The following is a 23,245-nucleotide window of genomic DNA, read 5'->3' on the forward strand; positions in this document are numbered from 1 at the left end:
TGAAGGAAAACGTGAGGGGACTAATGGGAAATGCTTTGGTCATACTAATTTTGCTTCAATTTATGTGATATAGTTTGAATGCCACATAATTAAAAAAAAAAAAAAAATTAGAATTTGTGATTGAAAATAAAACGTACTAGCTAGCATTTATATGATTATAAAACTTATGGCCTTAAACATGCAATAATATTAATGTATATAAAAGCTTCTTATTAAGGTTAAAGTATGAAGTTATGTGGAAATTCTTTTTTGAACGTATTAAAAATAAAAGTATGTCATGTAAACTAAAATCGAAACATTAGAGCTTCCATAATGAATTTCTAATGTGATGATCGCATCCATTCAAACCATTGATGATCGCATTCGTACAACTTAAGGATCGTTTAAAAAGTATCAAGTTGAGTGATGTGGAAAAATACTTGATTACATGAAATTAATCGAAATCTTATTTGAGTGCTCATGTTTATCGAAATATATGAGCGGCATATATTTAGTATAAATATAAGAGATATATATTTTTGTATTTTAGTTCTAAGAAAAAAATCTTTATTTAAAAAAGAAAAGTCTCACCGAAAAATATTGCATGAGGATTACCGTTCTCATTCAATATGTAGAAGGGGTTGGAGGCTCCACGACCCAAAAAAAAAAAAAATGAGGCTCACGTGGGCCACCTCGACGACGTGCCACACATTATTTTCTAGCAATTAGTTGCATAATATTATGATAATATCACTCGACAAAATAAATAAAATGAAATTAGCGGTGAACTTTTCATTACTATATTTTTTGATAATTGATCACTAATCCGTTGTTAAATAAAATCACTAACGAATTTTGCTGTTTAGCGACATATTTCATCTAGCACTAATTTATGTTTTGTTAATGCTATTGTTTTGTTCCATATTATTTGTTGAAATAGATACGGTATTATCAAAATCCATTAATCCCATTATAGATAATCAAAGTTGAAAACTAAGTATGTTGAATAGAATAATCGTTTTCAATCCAAACCAATAGAGGGTTAAACTTAAAAATAAAAACAAATAAAAAAATAAAAATAAAAAAAGGGCGGGGGGGGGGGGGTTGAGTTGGTGGGGGCGTTATCAAACAGCATATATAAACACTTGAAATTGTAACTTCCGATAACGAAGAGCCGGAAATGAATAAAGATTTCGCCCTAAAAAATATGGATTTTTTTAAAAAAAAGATGCGATTCGGATAAAAATTAAATAACCGGAAGTAGCCAGAATTTTCATTAAGAGGATTTGAAGAATAAAGAAATGAAGATATGAAGAAACTAAATACACACACACACACACACACATATATATATATATATATGCTAAAGATAATTTTTGCATTATATATACAGTATAATTTTAGCTCCCCCATGCTTTCGCACATGATGATGAAGCTTAACATACAACTTGTAATTAAGATCACATGATGATGAAGTTTAACATACAACTTGTAATTAAGATCACATGATGATGAAGTTTAACATACAACTTGTAATTAAGATATCTTTAAAAACTCATTAAGGAATTAATATTTGGTATTCAAAGTCAAAGATATATAATTAGGGAGCGGGTCTGCTCATGATTTGCCCTTCAAATGGGCTAGACAAAATTGTCCTATTTTGAATAGTTCAAGGGCATAATTGTATCATTTTTCCTTGTTTTGGAGCAACTGTCGTGTGACATTATCATTTTAATTTTAAAAAGAAAAGAAAGGTATTTTTGAGCTATTGTGCCAGTTAGAGGGCATATTTCGTAACAACAAGGGCATTTTTAAAATGAAACGGAAAGTAAAATTGACCCATTATAAATAGTTTAAGGGTATATTTTCACTTTACCCTAAAAATAATCTTCTCAATTAAACATGAAATGGATCAATGATCCATTGCTCCTGTTGATTTGCCATTCGGGTCATTTTCTCAAGTTTTTGTTCAAAAGATCTTTCAATTGTTCAACTCCATGCTGGGTTTAGTTTCTGAAGTAATCCTCACATACCAGAATCCTTGGTTCTATTGGGCCTAACATTTTCTACTAGATCTTGGCCCAAAGTCATGTTATGCAGAAGTTTTAGCCCAATCTAGCTGGCCTGTGTTCTTTAATTATTTTAGCTTTGGTTTTCCTATTTTGTCCTCACGCATAAAACAACCGATTGCACTTGACTTTTATATGCAATAACAAACCCAATTTGAAATGTTCTTTAATTATTTTAGCAAAGTTTGCCACGATAAAACAACCGTTGGGGTCTAACAAACCAAAGGAAATCCTACAAAGGTAGAGAGACCTTAAGTTTCCGATAGACCCTCGGCATAAAGACAAACAAATCAAAGCAGTATGGCAAAAAAAAAAAGTAATGGAAACTTAACTTTTATATCCATAATAAAAGTGGACTTAAAACATTTTTAGATCCTACTTAGGGTTGGCTTTTATAAAAGGTTGACGATTGACCTAATTTTCTTTGTTTCAGGTGAAGAAAAAGGTAAATTGGTGGAGAAATCTAGTGAAGAAGACCTCGAAGAATTTAAATTGGTGTGGAAGTCTAAATACTCTAGTGGAGGCATATTTTTTCACGATACTCCCTTCGTCCCAAAATAAGTGTCGTTGTAGTTCTTTTCAAGTCTGAAAAATTAGCTTCATCAATCACGATTACAAGTTATGATTGTCTATTACAAATTTTGTTGATCGAATAAAAATTAAAGAATGGTATTAAAAAGTTATTGACTTGCATAAATCAAAAACTCAACAGTGAAAGACCGAAGAATACCGAATTTAATTGTTAGTAATTCTTTCACTTAACAGTTGCAATGCTGATGATACTGTAAAGATTTGAGGCGTTCTTCATTTTCTCTCTTTTGTTCTAAATGCATAAATGGACTTTGTAATAAAACTACTGAATAATTTGTCCATATTAAAATTATAGGTAAAACATTCTCTGTCTATTAAGGTAGGGGTAAGGACTGCGTACACTCTACCCTTCCCAAAATCTAGTTATGAGATTCACTAGGTATTATGTTGTTGTGTAGTATAAAAAATTTTGACATAGATGGAGGATTGAAAATGTCAAGAGCAAAATAAACATTTTGTAAGAAAGAAGGGAGGAAAATGTTTATAATTCAAAATTGAAGGCGATTTGATTTTTAAAAGTAAAATTAAGGGCGAAAACAGTTTCATCCATCAAGAATATGATACTACTTCGTATATTACTAGACAGGGAAGCAAGGGACAAGTGCTAATCGAGTGATTATTATTGTACGATACTAACAAAAATAATAGTCCATCTTTTATTTGAACTCAAAATGTCAGTGTCCATTGAAGACATCCCTATTTATTTGGGGTGAAAATATTTTTTCTCCTCCACGATAAAATTCCTACTATTTTGATAGAATTTTACTAAGTTATTTATTATAACCAAATACTAGTAGAATTGGAAAAAGAACATGGAAACCAACACAAATACAGAGAGACCTAATTAGATATAGAGTATTATTCCTTTTATGACAATAAATACAATTATTAATTGATGTACTAGCTAGGTTAATTTCCTCTTGTTTTCTCTTTCGGAGAGACCAAAGAGAGGCCTAGCTTGAGGCTTCTGTGTAGCACGGACATGGAAGGATCCCTCGATGAATTGGCAATTACTACCACAAAAAAGCGGCCGTCCTCGCCCTATCAAGATAAGGGCGAAACAAAATGTATTCAAAAAAGATGCCGAAGGACGGAGGAGAAGCACGGTTTTGCAGATGATATAGTATTCGAGATACTGACATGGCTGCCACCTAAATGTCTCATGCGATTCAGGTGTGTTTCTAAAGCTTGGAACAGGTTGACACGACATGATTCCAACTTTGTCAAGTCGCACAGTGCTAGTTCTCAAGCCCGTCCCTCAGCTACCCGCCTCTTATTTGAAATACAAATATACCATGGTGCACTTGTTGAAAGCACTTCTAATTCCCCAACACGATTAGAAGGATTATCTTTACAACTTGTGCGTCCTCATCCTCATCTCAACACAAGGGATTACTTTATTTGCTCAAATCATTGCAATGGCCTTGTTTGTCTCTTTAGCCGTAAAGATAAGCAAGTTTACTTGTATAATGTCACCACATGGGAGATAAAGGTTTTGCCATTCTCTGTGAGCAGTCCAAAAAGATGCCTTCCTCAGTTGTTTTTGGGATTTGATCTAAATACGGAGAAATATAAATTTCTTCATGTTGTTCGCTATGAGAACAAACAACATGAGATTGAGATTCTAACTCTAGGAACCAATTCTTGGAGAAGAATCGACGAAAAGTGTCAAAATTATAACTTCGCTTTACAGTATTCTATGGATTGTATCTTCCTCAATGGGATGCTTTATTGGACTCGTAATCCAGATACTATCACCTACTTCAACTTCAGAGAGGAGAAATTTGGAACTCTTTCAATCCCACAAAGCTGCTATTTAATAGAAATGGATAAAATGCAAACTGCACTGCGGGGAAAGCTTGTTGTATACTGTCATTTTGGAATTAATGAAGGATGTGATTTGGTATACAATGAAGTCAACAAAGTTTTTATGAAATTTAATAATCCCGATTTGGAGAAGAAGAAGAAGGTTGTCTTGCTTGAAGCAGAAAACATTAATGAGATAACATATTATGCAAACTTAGTTTTAGCAACAACGAGCTTTATTAGCGCTTCAACTTCTTTGGTATTCCCAAATCATACTCGGTTAGAAGGGGTTAGCATTTTCGTTGAGAACATCATCCCATTAACATTTATTGAGGCTTAGTTTTTTTTTTTTTTAAATTAGCAAGTACCAAGAAGGCCAGTGTGGGGATCGAGGATTAATTAAGTTAGAAGGTTAGTAGGTAGCCGAGTGTTCTCCTCATTAGTAGCGTTAGTTAGTAATCACAATGTTTATTTTCTTCGATGTGTATTATTATTTGTTGCACCATTTACTTTTTATCTTGATATGTTGTTGACATATTTTTCTTGATGCTTCTAATTCTTCTTTCTGTTGAGTCAGGGGTCAATCGAAAACACCCTCTCTATCCCACAAAGATAGGATAAAATTTGTCTATATTCTATCCTCTCCGTACCCAACATGTGTGACTACACTAGGTATGTTGTTGTTTTTATTAGTAAGTACCAAGAAAGTACAACAAAGGTACCAAAAAGAAGCACCACAATATTTTAGTCACATATCATGTCTCAAGCTTTTCAATCCTTAAGTAGGCATCCGAACATGCGATTTGAAATCATGGTTTGAAATCATGAGATGAAATAAGCGTTTGGACATGCAATTTCATCTCATGATTTTTAGAAGTGGAAGATATATATCTATTATTTTGTTTGAGTTTGTAGCAAAAAAGTAATCAGTTGGAACCAAAGTAATAAGATGATAATGATTTATTTATTTTTTTGTGATAGAAGATCTAATTTTAGAAAGAATCAAAACTAAAGCTGAGGCCTGATATTATTAGATGTGAAGCAAGCTTCTCAATCATGTGAAAATGCAGGCTTCTCAATCATGTGAAAATGCAGCTCTAACCGGAATAAGAAATAATGTCAGCAATTACACTTTTTATCTATATCTACGCAGCAAATATTTGTCTAAACAATATCTAATTCTTTCTCCTCCAAACTCATAAGAGAAAAATTGAGAATTTGTTCCATTTCTGGTTTCAAATTAAACATTATGTTTACCAACTTACGAATTGTGCATTGTTATTAATTTTTAGTTTTGACCAGCTTTTTATTCTGCACTGATATACATTAGATTAAACTTATCAGCACAGCAAGCAAGCTACATGGTTTAAAACAAGAAATACATAGCATAGCATCGCATAGCAGCACACTACTAGAAAAAAAAAGTTTTTCCCACCGACATTCAAAGGAGAATTTTGTGCTATAAAACATTATTTTCCCACCTCATTCCCACCGAACCAGTTCACTGGAAAAATGTTTGGTGGGAAATAGGTTCCCATTGAAACCTTGGGAAGCATCCTAATTTTTTCGTGTGAAACACTACTATTTAGGTTTTTCCCATTGAATGCCACAGAACATTTTTCAATGGAAAATCAATGGGAAAATAGAGATTTTTTAGTAGTGGCATGTGCTTCTATATATAGATTAATAACCTCAGAATACTCGGAACATCTCGAGATTGTTTCCTCAGAATACACAAGGAACACAAGGAAGATGATACTACCCAGAAAAGGAAGGGAAAAAAAAAAGAATCAGAAAAAAGTATAGCTATGAACACATGCAGTTCAATAGGAAGTGATAAAAACGTATGTGATATACACACTCTGAACTGATTTTGGACATGGAGAAGACACAAAACTGGTTGATTTGAGGCCATGCTATAGTTGCCTCATCTCAAAAGAAATTTGCTTCTTATTTTCATAGCTTTGCAACAGATGGACATTGAGGCCATCGCACTATCAACGTGGTTCCCTAAATTAATCTGCACGGCGAGATAGCCTGTGAAAGATCGAGACCAGAAGTTTGTGTAGTGCTTGTGTCAACGAATCCAGTAACCTGAGTAAAAAGCAAATGAATGATCAAGGGTCAATCAAACTTACACATTTATATTAGATGTCTTGACCAACTTGACATGAATCAAAGGAAAAGTTTGTAGACAATTAAATTCGGGTCGAGAAAATAATACTTAATTAAGACAGGAAAAGTATGGCAACAATCCTTCAATTTGATTTCAAATATGAGTGTTAGAATCTCTATGATTCCTCTGATTCTTCTTTACAAATATAAATCCAAGGGTTTTTGAGCTTGATCTTGAACTTGATGAATTTGATCTTGAATTGTACTTGAATTCAAGGGCCTTTGAGCTTGATCTTGAATTTGGTGGTCTTGATCTTGAATTTGGTGGTCTTGATCTTAACTTGTATTTGAATTCAAGGGCTACAAGCTTGATCTTGATTATGGATTTGATTTTGACTTGGATTTATTCTTCATTGACTTTGATCTTGAACGCCTCTATGATTTGTCTTCGTTTTTGATCTTTGGGTATTTGTTGTAGAGGAGTGCTTGAATGATTGCAGCTTGTAGAAAACTTGTAGTGTTTGATCCACGAGCTCCCTCTGACTTGTTGTTTTAATTCTGGTCCCTTTTCTGAATTATGAGACCCCTACTTATAGTTGTAGGATGGAGGAGTTGTGATAAGGATGAACTCCTTTCGACCAATTAAATTGAAGCTGACATGACAATATTTAATTGGTCGGAACATGTCACTTGTACACGTGGCACATTTTTATCTGTCTTTGATATGACTAGGCATGCAATATCATTTTGACATGTGGCATGATCCTATTAGCTCCTTCATTTGACTTGGGCCTCTAGGAAGATGACATCTTGGGCTTAACAAAGTGAGCTCGTCATTTATAGCCCAATTAAATGGGCTAGCCTTCAATTGGACCGTTTTAATTAAGTCCATATTTATTGGACTTTAATTAATTCAATAATTTTAAGGAATAATTACTTGGCATAGCTACTTCTAAGAGGTAATTATTGACAATAACTACCTTTTAATTTATTTATATTTAGTAGCTATAGTGATTTTGTAAATTATCATTTGTAGCTATACCTAAATACACAAGCTTTTGTGACTAGAAGGGTTATTGGATGTGGCTCTGCCCCTGCCCGCCCAGGTTCGAACCCGAGTGTATCTGAGTGTAATGTATATGAAGTCAAATACATTTAGATACAAGACAAGAAACTCAAATACATATGAGATAGAAGAGCCAAATACGTATGAGATACATTCAAATAAAGTTCAAATGCATGTGACATAGTATATCAGATACAATTGAACACTGTCAAATACACACGAATACACAAAAGGTAGCTACGAATGGTAAGAAAGGACAATAAGATACTTATTTATCTAAGTTTACCTAATTTTAATCCAATCAAAGCCCACAATTATTTGGACTAGTATATCTTGAACTCGATATAATATGAATTTCTTGTGAATTTAAATTCAAAAAAATTTCATTATCCAAAAAGCTGTTGAAATTGACGGAACTAAGCATATTGAAATAGATCGACAATCAGCTAGCTTATGTGTTTACTGAAAGCACTTCGCAACACAAGTTAGTTGCAAGTTGGGCATGTGTAATACTACTTCGTATATTACTCCTACTAGAGAAGGAAGATAGGGACAAGTTCAAAACGAGTGATTGTTATTGTACGATACTAATAAAAATAAGTACATGTTTTATTTGAACTCAAATTGTCAATTTCCATTGAAGATATCCTGTTTAGAGGTTAAAATAATTTTCTCCTCCACTATAAATTCCTACTATTTTTAGAGAATTTTACTAAGTTACTACTATTAGTATAACCAAATACTAGGAGTAGTAGAATTGGAAAAAGAACATGGAAACCAACACAAATACGGAGAGACCTAATTTGATATGGAGTATTATTTCTTTTTATGACAATACAATAATTAATTAATATACTAGCTAGGTTATTTTCCTCTTGTTTTCTCTTTCGAAGAGACAGACTAAAGAGAGGCATAGCTTGAGGCTTCTATCTATGTAGCACGGACATGGAAGGATCCCTCGATGAATTGGCAATTACTACCACAAAAAAGCGGCGGCCCTCTCCCTTTCAAGATAAGGGGGAAACAAAAAGTATTCAAAAAAGATGCCGGAGGACGGAGGAGAAGCACGGTTTTGCAGATGATATAGTATTCGAGATACTGACATGGCTTCCAGCTAAATCTCTCATGCGATTCAGGTGTGTTTCTAAAGCTTGGAACAGGTTGACACGACATGATTCCAACTTTGTCAAGTCGCATAGTGCTCGTTCTCAAGCCCGTCTCTCAGCCACCCGCCTCTTATTTGAAATACGAATATACCGTGGTGCACTTGTTGAAAGCACTTCTAATTCCCCAACACGGCTAGAGGATTATCTTTACAACTTGTGCATCCTCATCCTTGTCTCAATATAAGGTATTGCTTTATTAGGTCAAATCATTGAAATGGCCTTGTTTGTCTCTTTAACCCTAAAGATAAGCAAGTTTACTTGCATAATGTCACCACAAGGGAGATAAACGTTTTGCCGTTCTCTGTGAGCAGTCCGATAGAATTGTTTCCTTGGTTGTTTTTGGGATTTGATCTAAATACGGAGAAATATAAATTGCTTCATATTGTTTGCTATGGCAACGAACAACAGAAGATCGAGATTCTTACTCTAGGAACCAACTCCTGGAGAAGAATCGATAACAAGTGTGCAGAGAACTCATATTCAATATGTTCTTATGAGGATTGTATTTTCCTCAATGGAGTAATTTATTGGATTGAATTTGGGTACACAACTATCACTTACTTCAACTTCAGAGAGGAGGAATTTGGGACTATTTCAATCCCACAAAGCTGCTGCTGCTATTCAATAAAAATGGATAAAATGCAAACTGCACTGCGGGGAAAGCTTGTTGTGATTTGTCGTCTTTTGGTAATGAATGAAAGGTGTGATTTTGTATACAATGAGGTCAACAAGGTTTTTATGAAATTTAATAATCCCGATTTGGAGAAGAAGAAGAAGGTTGTCTTGCTTGAAGAAGAAAACATTAACGAAATAACATATTGTCGAAACTTAGTTTTAGCAACAACGAGCTTTATTAGCGCCTCAACTTCTTTGGTGGTATTCTCAAATCGTTTTCGGTTAGAACGGGTTAGCACTTTTGTTGAGAACATCATCCCATTAACATTTATTGAGGTTTAGTTTTTTTTTTTTTTTTTTTTTTTTATATAATATTAGCAAGTACCAAGAAGGCGGGTGTGGGGGTCGAGGATTAAGTTAGAAGGTTAATAGGTAGCTGAGTGTTCTCCTTATTAGTAGTGTTAGTTAGTAATCGCTACGTTTAATTTCTTTGATGTGTATTATTATTTGTTGCATCATTTGCTTTTTATGTTGATATGTTGTTGTCGTATTTTTCTTGATATCATGCTTCAAATTCTTCTTTTCTTTTGAGCCGGGATCTATCGGAAGCACCCTCTCTACCCCCACAAAGGTCGGGGTAAGATTTGCGTAAATTCCTCCCCATACCCCACTTGTAGGACTACAGTAGGTATGCTGTTGTTTTTATTAGCAAGTACCAAGAAAGTACAGCAAAGATACCAAAAAGAAGCACCACAATATTTTAGTCACATCTCTTGTCTCAAGCTTTTCAATACTTAAATCTTTGTCCCCTAATAGATTGAATTGTTTGGGATTCAGGAAAATATATATCATTTTATTTTGTTTGAGTTTGTGGCGACAAAGTAGTCAGTTGGAACCAAAGTAAATAACTAATTGTAGAAAGAATGAAAACTAAAGCTGAGGCCTGAACAGATGATGAAATTGAAGCAGAAAGACTTGAAAGAGGGATCAAGAGCTCCATTCTTAAATTAGTAACGAAAAGAGAAAAGGTTAAAGATGGAATGTTTCAGAATTTTGGGACTGATTACTTAGGGCAACTAATGAAGCTTTTGCACGAACAGGACACAAACAAGTGTATCACGATAGATCAAATGATCGATGAGGTCAAGGCATTGTATGGTGCTGGACATCTTACAACTACAAGCTTACTTGGCTGGTCTGTTTTTCTCTGTGGTCTTAAAAACCCAACTTCTGATGCAATCGCAAGACTAAGAACAGTAAGCAACGCTTTCTCAGTATTGAATGACGTGGCCATCTCATCTAAAAGATTAAGCTATTAGAAAGAGTATACTTTTATTTGCTTAATACTCCCTCCGTCCCTGATGTGGCATCGTTTAACTAGGCACAAAGTTTAAGAAAGAGAGAAATCACTTGAAAATTTGTGATCTAAAACAAACCATAGACATTTGTATGACTATGAATCATTTCATTAAGCGTAAAAATAACTTTTTTAAAGCTATATTGTTTTCAATTATAAAAAGGTGACATTCTTTTGGGACAGATTAAAAGGGAAAGTGTGCCACAAAAATTGAGATGGAGGGAGTAATATCTAACACACCCCTTCAAGTGTTGGCTTGATTCTTTTTTATGTACTAAGTGTGTGGAAATTCAATTTGATAATCCGTAGGTGTGAGACTCGAACACAATACCTCTGCCTGCGCTGATATGAATTGTATGACCATCTCATCTAAAAGTTTAAACTGTTAGTGAGAGCACACTTTTATTTATTATATCTTCAATCGTTTCCATTTTTTGTTTCTTGCAGACGAACATGATAGATACTTAATGAATGTATGAGATTGTACCCTCCGGTTATTACGGTGACAAGGAAAGTTGAAAGAGAAGTTAGGCTAGGGAACATGACTCTTCCTGCTAACATGACAAAATTCTTTTATTCTTTTGAGCCGGGGGTCTATCGGAAGCACCCTCTCTACCCCCACAAATATGGAAGGAACCCTCAATGAATTCGCAATTACTGCCACAAAAAAGCGGCCGCCCTCGCCTTTTCAAGATAAGGGCGCAACAGAATGTATTCAGTGCCAGAGGATGGAGGAGAAACATGTTTTTAGATGACATAGTATTCGAGTTACTAACACGGCTTCTAGCTAAATCTCTCATGCGATTCAAGTGTGTTTCTAAAGTTTGGAACAGTTTGATACGACAGGATTCCAACTTTTTCAAGTCGCACAATGCTCGTTCTCAAGCCCGTCCCTCAGCCACCCGCCTCTTATTTTTGAAATAGTAATAGGCTATCGTGAAGTTGTAGAGAGCACTTCTAATTTCTCAACACAACTAGAAGGATTATCTTTACAACTCATGGATCCTCATCATTATTTCGGCTCAAGAGAGATTTTTATTTGCTCAAATCATTGCAATGGCCTCGTTTGTCTCTATAGCTATTTAGATACTCAAGTTCACTTGTATAACGTCACCACAAGGGAGATAAAAGCTTTGCCATTCTCGCTGAGCATTCCGAAAGGATTGAGTCCTAGGTTGTTTTTGGGATTTGATCTGAATACGGAGAAATACAAATTGCTTCATGTTAATAAACAACATAAGATGGAGATTCTAACTCTAGGAACCAACTCTTGGAGAAGAATCGACGAAAAGTGTCAAAACTACTCCCGTATATGTTATTCTGACTATTGTATCTTCCTCAATGGGATGCTTTATTGGATTGATGATATACCAGATACCATCACCTACTTCAACTTCATAGAGGAAAAGTTTGGAACTATTTCACTCCCACAATAGAATTGTTTCCATATCTTGAATAAAATGCAATCATTGTCCTAGAGTTATTTATCATTTGGGAATTAATCAAGAGTGCTATTTTGTATATGATGAGGTCAACAAGGTTTTTGTGGAATCTTATAGTATTCCCGATTTGGAGAAGAAGGTTGTCTTGCTTGAAGCAGAAAACATTGACAAGATAACACATTATCCAAAAGTAATTTTAGCAACATCGAGCTTTATTAGCGCCTCAACGTCTTTGGTATTCCCCGATCATTTTAGGTTAAGACATGTTAGCAGTTTTGTTGAGAACATTATCCCATTAACATTTATTGAAGTTTAGTTTCGTGTTTTTTTTTTCTTCTTTTATTTAGATCAGGTACAGTAAATTTCATTAGCTAGTCATTTTATTTTGTTTGAGTTTGCAGCAAAAAAGCAGTCAGCTTACCAGAATCAAAGTAAATAAGATAATAATGGTATTTTTCGAAGTAAACATTATGTTTACCAACTTATGGATTATGCATTGTTATTAAGTTTTAGTTTTGACCAGCAGTCTGTATGGTGCTTGTGTCAACTAATCCAGCAACCTGAGTTAAAGCAAATGAATGATCAAGGGTCATTTAAAATTACACATTGATATTAGATGTCTTGACTAACTTGACATCAATCTTAGGAAAAGCTGTTGAAATTGACAAAACAAAGCACATTGAAATTGATCGACAAGCAGCTAGCTGATGTATTTACCGAAGCGCTTAACAACAGGACTATCACAACTTAATTGCAAGTTGGGCATGTGTAATATGTATGCACAAACTTGAGGGAAGGTGTTGACTGGATTATAAGGATGATTCTTAGGTCTTAGTATAGCAGCATGGTTCCTAAACTTTAGAGATATATTCATTGCCTTTATTGTATAAATTTCCTAGTTAGGTCTCAATTTTGAGTATATATATCTCCGTAAACTGGCTGTTTAAGACGCTAGAAAGGTGATGCTTTCAAAATTTTTTTTTTTTTTTTTTTTTTTTTTTTGAGTGTTCTGTACCAATAATAATGATCCGTATAAAAGTGAAAACACATAAACCATTACATCAGGTGCATAATAAAATAATAGAACAATTTTCTTTGTTGTACAATACCTGTATTTGAGAACCTAAGAACTCTGTCCAATTTTAGGCTATTCAGTGTGTATTTTCAAAGACAACAAACAAGCCTTTTATCCATTATTTGCACAGTTTGGCAGTGAGCCTTATCCATTGCAAAAACAAGAATGTAAAGCTTATATTACTTTTACTTACAATGTATGTACTTATTACATAGGTACCAATTATGGATCTCTTACATGGATAGACAGAAACTATGAACCCCTCACATTAATCAAATTTATAAGTTGCATGAGTAGAACAAGCTTAGACCATTGTCAATATCCAATAGTACACATTATCTTCATAATGTTGTTCGATACACAGAAATTAGGAAAGAACAGGAGATGCAGTTGGATCAGCTGACATGAGATACTTCCTTTTCAAGAGAGACAAGTTTGTGCATCCGACCTTTACCTAGATCTCAGCAGCTACATGAAACGGCTCCAGCGAGGATTTGTCTCCTGATGGATTTATGAAGTTGGAACTTTTGAATTGGTCCTTTGTTGACTGCTTTGAATTGTTTTTCTTGAGCCGAGGGTCTATCGGAAACAACCTCTTTAACTCCCAAGGTAGGGGTAAGGTCTGCGTACAATCTACCCTCCCCAGACCCCACTTTGTCGGATTATACTGGTTATGTTGTTGTTGTTGTTGTTGGAACTTTTGAACTGGGCTTCCTCAAATTTTGTGCTGAAACGACAACTACTTTGCCTGTTGCAATATACCTGCTAATCAATAAGTCTTTCATGGTGCTTGATAATCTCACATAGGCAACCATATTATATCTGGAAAATCTAGAAGTGAGATGAAAGGCAAGGAGAAAAAGCATAAAAAGCACAAGGATAAATAAGAAGCACAAACATCGTTATAATGATCAGAGGAAAGAAAATCAAGAAGTACATTGTAGTTGTTATATATCAAAAGCAAAACATCTGAATGTAATCTACATAAAGCAGGGATAATACATAAAAGAATCTGTGGAAAGCAGGGAAGCAAGAGAGGAGAAGAACACAATATAGAATAATTGAGTATAATCAGCTTTGTGAAAATCAAGTAGAAGAAAAGGTGTACATGTCAAGTAGGAATGAGAGGTCAATTGCATATTGGCTGTTGATCACCAGATGAAAATAAACTTACGGAAGCCAAAAAGACTATTGAGGTATAGAAAATTAGACCAAGAGTTTCAACAACCAAGAGAATAAATTAAGATGGGCGTCAGAGTTCATTCCTTACCTCTCAATTGAAGTACTAACATATCAGTAGTGCAAGCAGTTTCTAGTCTTCGCCCGTTTATTCCACTGAACTCCAAAAACCCTTATGTGTATTTGGTGTAGAATCAAGCTTCAATATCAAGGTAATCGTTGAGATGATTTTATAATTCCTGTTTAAGTACAATTGAAATTGAATTGGAGTAACATCGGATGAAAACGTAAACTTATAGGGCAACACATATTTAGCCTATTAAGACAAAGAGGAAGGACATGCATATGAAGAAGCCACTATAAGGGCAGAAAAATAAAGCGGCAAGATAAAAATTCATCCACCACACAATCTCAATTTTTTTACTTAGAATCACGTCCGAAAATGATCTGTTAGAAGTTTTTCTTCAAAATGATGAAACAACGGAAAAGAAATTCGAGCTTTGATTTGCCTACCCTGTGGATAAATTCATCTACACTTGAATCAGAAACAACACTCTCTTAGATCAAATATACATATGATATGAGAAGCTAAGAGAATACTACTTCTTTCATTTAATTTGATGAATCGTAAGACATTTGGGGGGAATGGGCATCAGAAACCTTAGGAGACAGAACAACAGCCTCTTAATGAAATGGCTATGGAGATATAATGAAGAAGGTCAAGCTTTAGGGAAGGAGGCTATCAAATGCAAATATGGTGAATATAGCCCTTGGTGTAGTAATGTCAGCTCTACACCCTATGGAGTTGGGGTCCAGAGAACAATCAGAGATCTTTGGCCTAAGCTGGCAGGGAACATGACTATAAAAGTGGGAGATGGTAGTAAAACAAAGTTCTGGGGAGATGCTTGGAAAAATCAGACCCCTTTGAAGGAAGATTTCCCTGATTTATTCATCATATGCAACAATCCTGAAGCAACTGTCAACGAGTGTTGGACCACTCAAGGTTGGGATTTATCATTTAGGAGACTTTTGAATGATTGGGAAGTGGACAGGGTGGCAAATTTGCTACATGAACTGGAGGGCTTCAGTGGCACTACATCAGATTCAGACTCTATAAGATGGAAACATAACAAGGATGGGTAATTTTCAGTTAAAAGGGTCTATGAAATTGACAATGCACCACAAAACAGAAACCAGCAAATTTTGTGGAAAAATGTCTGGAAAAATATAGCACCAACTAAAGTGAAATGCTTTACATGGCTGGTAGTTAGAAGGGATTGTTTGACTCAGGAAGTTTTGAAGAGAACGGGACAGATCATTGTCTCCAGATGTCCACTGTGGGGAAACAGATGAGACCAACAGCCATCTCTTTCTGCATTGTAAATTCACTGCACAGTTATGGGCTTTATTTTTTACCCTCACAAATACAAAATGGACCATGCCTGAGCACACTGCAGATCTACTGAGTTGCTGGAGTAGAAGAGGAGGAAGCCAGAGCCAAAAGAAATGGTGGAGAATTATCCCACAATGTATCTGGTGGACTGTGTGGAGAGATAGGAATGGTAGAAGCTTTGAAGATAGGTCCAATTCCATTCACATAGTTAAATGGAATTGTATTGTATCTTTTTATTTTTGATGTAAAGAGAAAGAAATAGAGGAATCAGAGCTTGTAGATTAGTTAGGCTCTCTGTAAGTAGTATCTATTCCTTTTTCTTTTCTGCTCCTTTTAAGGTTACCAGCATATCCTTAATGCTGAGGAATACAACATTACCAGTTTCAAAAAAAAAAAAAAAAAAAAAGATCAAACTTGAAGTGTAAATGTTCTGAATAAGCATTGAAGGGAAAAAAGCCTGCTGCCAAAGTATTCACGAACCTTCACCAAAGGGATAGAGGCAGATAGTAAACTCCCATCCAAATCTGGAGTACAAGCATTAGAATGGAGGCGTAATCCAGCTTTAACAATTCTCATGGTTTTGACTTCCTCACCAGCCGGGAAAAATAGAGGTACAATACTCGTTCTGCCTTTGCTACAGTGAATCTTCTCAAAGCTTTTATCAATTAGAACTTTCACTCCCTACCATAAAATTCTGTTCACTAAAATGGGAGATAGAGAAGAATCAAGAAAGAAATGAGCAAAATTTCAAGCAACAATGCTAAAAAATCTACCAGGATATGGGACCCTAGGCAGCCCAATTCTTGCAAGCAGGTCTTATAGTAACTTCATCCTTGATTTTGTACCTCATAGACCAGCTATGTGCAACCCGTAAAAAATCTTCACAAAAGCATCAACCTGCATCAAAATACGATAAACATCTCATTCATCCTCATCAACTGTAATACGCAGTGGCAGTGCACTCAAAGTTCCTCTAAATATCTGTTGAACAGTAACCATTGGTAAACCATGTATCATGCAGTAACAGTGAATTATGATAAGGTTATGAAAGAGGCATTAGTATGATATAAAAAGATTATATTCTTCGCAGATAAATACATACCACTATCTGCAGTAGCTGTTGGAGTTAGAAAATTCGTTGCATTTCATCTAGCTGATGTTGATCCTGATATTGCAACAGTTAATGTTAGACGTGCTAACTATTCAGTAAAGTAAATAGTATAGTTGGAATACTGGAAGTATTAGTTTCGGACTAACCGACTTCAAACTCAGAGAGAACTAATCATATTATATCCATTGTTGACAGTAATTTTATTTTTAGCTGCAGATGCATGTCCTAACAAATGAAAGAAACCAAAGATTAACTTTAATGACGTAAATTAATGTATGCATCAGATTATTTTTCTCTAACCTTCTTCAGAAGTTACCGGAGGATCAACAATTATGACAACAGTTTGTCTTTGAGGTTGAGTAGCAACTTCCGTTGAGGATAATGTATTACTCGAATGATAACTAAGTTGCTGCCCTTTTATTTGGATCTTTTAGCTTGCAGTTGCAACAAAAAAGATTGTTTTCTACCAGGTGACATTTGTGCATATCTGGTGCGGCGCTCAAATTTCTATCAGCTCATTGTTGTTCCTTAATCTCTTGAGCTCTACGCGCTGCAATATCTTCGTTTATGGATATTTCTGTTCCATATATTTGTTTGTTCATTGTTGTAAGAGATTAAAAATTCGGTTTAATTCCGAGAAAGTATTAAGCCCATATCAACTGATCACTTCATTCAATTTCTTTAATTTCACCGTATTATCCTCCATCTTTCTACCTAAATTACTGTCAAAATGTTACCTATTCAATAACCTAATGAAATTAGAAAAGCAAAGAGACAAAATTTAGGATAACCTTTATCGTTATCAACAGGGAAAATATTAGTTAAGCACATAATATAAACATTAAAGGAACTATAACAAAGAATTAATTAGTCGATGAAGCAAAGGCAATTTAATCCCACCCCCCCCCCCCCCCCCCCCACAAAACATCAGAACGACAATGATAGAAGGGCTTAGTCACTGAAATGCTTTCAGTACTCAAAAAATTGTATTCACCAGCCGCCCAAGAAGATGCAGCTATATGTGTCAATTTCCAAGCATGCAAGAGTAAATGAAACCAAATTACTGACATACATGTAAAAGATTCATTAAGAAACTACCAAACAGGAAAACCAACAGATTTTTCATCAAAAGAAGAGAAAAAACAATACCCAGCAGAATAAAATCACCAAAACTAATAGTAGCAAACTAACAAATATTTCATCAAAAGAAGAGAAAAAACAATACCCAGCAGAATAAAATCACCAAGACTAATAGTAGCAAACTAACAAGTATTTCATCAAAAGAAGCTGAAAATATAATACCTAGCATATGACCCTTTGACCAGTTCATTATTATATCACACTGTCATTGGGGCTTGTTTATATGTCTGTTCTTTTAATAGCTTATATCAGTTAGAATGAGAATATGCAAGTTTGCTAAAAAGAAGGTAATATAGAGTAGCCTTTAAGCTAGAGCTAGAAATGCATGAAGCACAACATGTAAACACGAGAGAAATTTTTGCTTATTGCTGACCTTCAACTCAGATGATGCCATTAGTCAGCTCCTTGGCAACTAGGAAAAATGTAGCCAAACGAGCTGATAGTCTGAGCAGCTCCAAGAACTCAAGCCACAAAAGCTCCAGCAGTCATACAGCTGGCATGCCCCTATTGGCTGCTGAAGACTAGGATCCACGAGGACAACTGACTATGTGTTTCTGAGGATCTGCAAGAAATTATCGAAGAGAGGATAAATAGACTTAAAATTTATTCAAAAGACGCATGGTTAATTTAATAAGTTAGGATCAATAAAGATGAAATGTATGCTTCTATTCCAAGCTAAATGATAATAGTTGATAAATTGCTCCCGCAATATATCTGTATTCTCCCTTTTATAAATTGCTCCCGCAATATCTCTGTATTCTCCCTTTTAATGGAGAAATGGACGGGAAAAAAAAACTATAACTTAAAAGCTTTAGCAAAATGAACCCATGCTTAAAGAACTCTAATGCTTATGTTTTCTTTAGAATTCTAATTTAGATTGAATGGTTAAAACTCTAGGAACTATGATTATGTAAAAGAAATGAATGATTATGTATAATTACTATAAGACAGAGTGGTGTAAGGGGTAACTCAAAAGACATTTAAGAAATATGGTAAATTAGGCAAACAAAAATAGAGAATGAAATAGGAAATCTAGACTAAGGAGCACAAATGTGCTGGCAAATGAATTGATTGTTGTCAAAAGAAAAAAATAAATGCATATAGAGAGTCAAGGAAAAATGTAGAGCACTTAAAACATGAAATGAGCTTCAGACAAAGACAAGCAATTCTGGTAAGTCCACCCTGAAATAAAGAATTCACAATACTAAAAGTTAAAGGTAACTGAAAAAGATAGATTCAGATTCCAATAAACAATAAAAAAAAATTTGACAAACCCAATAAGCAAGGGATACAATACCATAACCGAAAAACAGGATGGAACAAAAGAAAAACATAGAAGAAAATCCAATACCTGTTAATTTTTTCTTATAGATGCCAAAGTCCCTTTGTCTTTCCTCCATACAAAAATGTATGACCTCATCTATTAAGTCCAAATAACTGCATAGTAAGCGCAACTACGAACCTTTTCTACCAAAAAAAAATTAAGCCGGGTAAGTAGGTCCACATACCTTATAAAATCAAGTTCCAGTTTTTAGGAACTTTTCTGGTAACATCACGTGAACCAAGAAGCTCATATATTGCAACAGAGCACGTTAATCATCCTGAATTGGTGTTTCGTACACTTAACCACAATTATAATCAGTATCTAATCCACACTTCATCATCAAAGAGGACAATTGGAACACAGAATTGCGATCACGAATATGATTGAAACTGTTAAGCATAACAAAACAAATTTGTGAATCAACAGATATGCCATGAAACAACATCATACGCAGAAAAATCTTCACACCAGCTAGTAAGTTTCTTTTGCACAACCTATTAATCACAGCACTATAATCTCTAATAGAGATTTCAAAGCCCTTCTCAATCATCTTTTGGAACAGAACCACTGCCTTATCCACTGATCCTTTTGCACAATAAGCTTTTATTAGAATGGTGTAATCACATTTCATGAGGCCAACATCTTGGAGTGTAGAAAATAGTTCCTCAGCATCCTTTAGTTCTCCGTGTGTACATAAACCATTAAGGAGAATGTTGTACGTGACTCGACTTGGCTGAAGTTTGTGCACCGCCATTTCTTTATGCAATCGGAAAGCACCTTTCATATCTCGAGCCTCGCATAATTTTTTAATAATGGTGTTGTAAAAAATTTCATCCGGCTGAAAACCATCCGGTAACATACCCTTTAGTATCCGGACAGACGCATGCATCTCCCTTCTTTTACAGAGGCATTTCATTATCACTGTGTAAGTAACATGAGTTGGTTCTATGGCCCTTGCTTTCATTTCCTCTAGCAACTCAAAAACGGCTTCAATTTTTCCTTCTTCACCATAGGCATCCATAAGAATTGTGTACGTCCTCGATGATGGTATCAACCCATGTGCATATATAGTGTCAACCCAGTTCCTTGCATCATCAAACTTTTTGGCTTTGCTGAACCCATATATTAAGGAATTGAATGTAACTATGGTTGGCATTATTCCTTTCCCTGTTATTAGTTGGTATACCTGAACAGCCTCACCGATGTCACCAAGTTTTGCATATCCGTCAATCATAATATTACCCAAAACAACATCATCCATTAAGTCACAATTTATTAAAGCGTCAAACAGAACTCTTGCCTCACAAATGTACCCTCTCTCACAGAAGCTTTTGAGAATAGATCTATGAGCAACAATATTTGGAAGAATTCTCTTACAACACAACATATCTTTGTACAATTGAAAAGCTATCTCAACCAATCCTTGCTTACAAAGGCCTGAAATAAGAATCGAGTACATGATAGGATCCGGTTTATGACCGCTGCTCTCTATCTCATGGAACAAATTCAAAGCTTCATCTAAACGTCCGCTTTTACACAAACTGCTAAGTAACATTGTGTCTGAGATATCACTGGCATGGACCCCCGTCTCCTCTCTCAACTTAATACCCACATCATTGTAATATCCACATATCAACATTGTATATGTGAAAATATCAGGATCTATGCCTTTATGAAGCATTTCATTAACGAACTTCCAGACACCATGCATCATACCAAGCAAATGAAATCCTTTGGCGAGGACGTTATAAGTTACCTGATTAGGCTCTAAACCATGTTTCTTCATATCATCTGTGAACTCCAACGCTTCTTCCATTGCACCCGCCACACTTAACCCGTGAATGAGAATATTGTAACTATATACATTGGGATGTAATCCACATTTAAACATCATACAAAAGTATGACTTCGCAACGTCTACAGAACCCATTTTACAGGAACTCGACATAAGGGTATTGAAAGCCACAACACAAGGCCCAGATTCTCTACATTCAGTCTCTCGAAGAAAATCAACTGCTTTTTGCATCAAGAATTGTTTGCAAAGTCCATCTATAACAATGGAATTAGTATACTTGCTCGGGTTTATCCCATTGGCTTTGATGTCATCATAGACATCCCAGATGTTATCGGTGTGTCTCAAACAATACAACAAATTATTGTATGTAATTATCGAAGCATGGATATTGAAATCTTTCATCTTGGCAAAAACATAGAGAGCATCATTAACCATCTGACACCAGGAATAAGCAGAAGCCAGCATATCCCAGACAACATGATTAGAATCCCATTTCTGAAAGCGACTCGAAAGCAGCTCACATATCGAATGAGCTGAACCAGAGCCTGATTGGAAATCACAACAAATCTATATAAACAGCAAAATGAGCAATGTAAGAAGAACTCCCCCTGTCCCAAATTATCTGATGCACTTTCCTTTTTAGTTTGTCCCAGAAAAAATTACACTCCCTCTATTTCAATACATGTGAAATAGTTTGACTCGTCACAAAGTTTAAGAAAGAAAATGAAAACTTTCCAAATATAGAAATGTGACTAGCAACAAAACAATGTCACATTTCCATATCTAGAAACAACTTTAGCTTAAAATTTTCATTTTTAAATTAACGAGATCATTTATAGCCACACAAATGTTTTTTTAAACTAAAAATTTCAAAAAAAAAAAATCTTTTATTTGGGGTGCCAATTACATCAAATGTGACTAAGCGAGCACCAAATTACACTACACTAACAACAAAAATACAATTTTTAATGACATAAGCAATAAACCCAATATACCTTCTTGTTGAACCAAATATTGTAAATGAAACTTCAAAGCTCTAAACCTTTGTTTTTTAGCCAAAATATGAGCAACAACAATGTATGAAACTCTTGAATGCTTAAATCCATAATCATTTCTCAACAAGAAAAAGAACTCAAGTGCAGATTCAGTATTTCCAACACTTAGTTTCTCAACAATTCCTTCTATTTCCAATGAATTTAGCTCAAAGATTAAATTTTTAAAACATGGGTTTTGTTGTAAATGCTTTGTTGAACCTTTAGTGTGATTTTGTAGAAAAAAATTGAGGATTCTTGATTTTCCGGTGGTGGATGGTGGTGGTTCACGGTGGTTAACGGCGAGGTTAGTGGTGGTGAAGAAAGAGGGATTAAGGAGGAAGAGAGAGGAGATTAATGGAGGTTTAAGGGGTGATTTGAGTGTTAATCGAAGCATTAGGAGAAGTAAAGATAAAAGAATGGGAGGTTTAGAGGGTTTAGGGTTTAAGAGATAAAAGAATGGCCATTTGGTTGTGGGAGAGACAAAGAGAACGACGTCGTCATGATCTTTTTTTTTTTTTTTTTCTAAAAAATATATTAACAGAATTTCAAAGTACCTTTACATTTTTCGTATGTATCTTATAAGACACCCTCCGGTTTATAACTGGTGTCCACTTTGAAGTGTGCATTTACATACTCCAGAAGAAATTAGCTTCTTTTCTTTTTTTTCAGATTTACCATTATTAAATGCTAAGTATCTGGAGTGCAAGTTCAGTGACATAATATTTGAGGGGGAGGTGGAAGTGAAGATCGAGGCACTAGCCATACCCAAGAGAGGAAGCTTCAAGTATCTTGGGTCCATCATCCTGGAAAACAGGGAGATTGACGATGATGTCGCACATTGTATTGAAGTGTTCAAGGTAATAAGTATATGAAGAGTCGAATTAAAATCACGGCTCTACATACTCAAACTCAAACTGAGACCTCTAATTAAATAGGCGTTTGGTCATAGGATTTGGACCCAAGTTCGAGTTTTGATTTGAAATCCGCG

At 35.0% G+C, this 23,245-nt stretch overlaps 2 protein-coding genes and 1 long non-coding RNA gene across 7 annotated transcripts; 1 reads left to right on the plus strand and 2 right to left on the minus strand.

Annotated features, from left to right (window-relative positions):
* The first annotated feature begins 3,621 nt into the window (after positions 1-3,621).
* Positions 3,622-4,785, plus strand: LOC132066215 (F-box only protein 8-like). Its single transcript, XM_059459571.1, has one exon. The coding sequence runs from the start codon at positions 3,622-3,624 to the stop codon at positions 4,783-4,785; it is 1,164 nt and encodes a 387-aa protein (XP_059315554.1).
* An 8,962-nt stretch (positions 4,786-13,747) lies between these two features.
* Positions 13,748-18,830, minus strand: LOC132067797 (uncharacterized). 4 transcript variants are annotated; one of them, XR_009417235.1, is made up of 6 exons: positions 18,478-18,830; positions 17,265-17,541; positions 16,956-17,018; positions 16,627-16,750; positions 16,334-16,534; positions 13,748-14,699 (listed from the first exon to the last, which is right to left on the minus strand). It is a non-coding gene; the product is annotated as an uncharacterized LOC132067797 (long non-coding RNA). The 4 variants fall into 4 exon arrangements; XR_009417236.1 differs by lacking the exon at positions 17,265-17,541; XR_009417233.1 differs by lacking the exon at positions 16,956-17,018.
* A 230-nt stretch (positions 18,831-19,060) lies between these two features.
* LOC132067799 (putative pentatricopeptide repeat-containing protein At1g13630) lies at positions 19,061-22,777 on the minus strand. Of its 2 annotated transcripts, XM_059461125.1 has the most exons (4): positions 22,219-22,777; positions 19,923-21,768; positions 19,613-19,817; positions 19,061-19,524 (listed from the first exon to the last, which is right to left on the minus strand). In XM_059461125.1, exons 1-3 carry the CDS (start codon positions 22,649-22,651, stop codon positions 19,727-19,729), a joined length of 2,370 nt encoding a protein of 789 aa, XP_059317108.1. In that variant the 5' UTR covers positions 22,652-22,777; the 3' UTR covers positions 19,061-19,524; positions 19,613-19,726. The 2 variants fall into 2 exon arrangements, with proteins under 2 accessions (XP_059317108.1, XP_059317107.1); XM_059461124.1 differs by having other exon boundaries at positions 19,613-21,768.
* Positions 22,778-23,245: the final 468 nt, after the last annotated feature.

The sequence above is a fragment of the Lycium ferocissimum genome, chromosome 8, assembly GCF_029784015.1.
Source record: "Lycium ferocissimum isolate CSIRO_LF1 chromosome 8, AGI_CSIRO_Lferr_CH_V1, whole genome shotgun sequence".
Taxonomy (NCBI): domain Eukaryota; kingdom Viridiplantae; phylum Streptophyta; class Magnoliopsida; order Solanales; family Solanaceae; genus Lycium; species Lycium ferocissimum.

Excerpts from the sequence above, each read along its gene's own strand:
- LOC132067799 (XM_059461124.1), bottom strand. The coding sequence starts at position 22,651 with ATGCTTCGATTAACACTCAAATCACCCCTTAAACCTCCATTAATCTCC. Across the intron at positions 21,769-22,218 it reads ATATTTGGTTCAACAAGAAG|GCTCTGGTTCAGCTCATTCG; the intron begins GTATATTGGGTT and ends ATTTCCAATCAG.
- LOC132066215 (XM_059459571.1), top strand. The coding sequence starts at position 3,622 with ATGGAAGGATCCCTCGATGAATTGGCAATTACTACCACAAAAAAGCGG.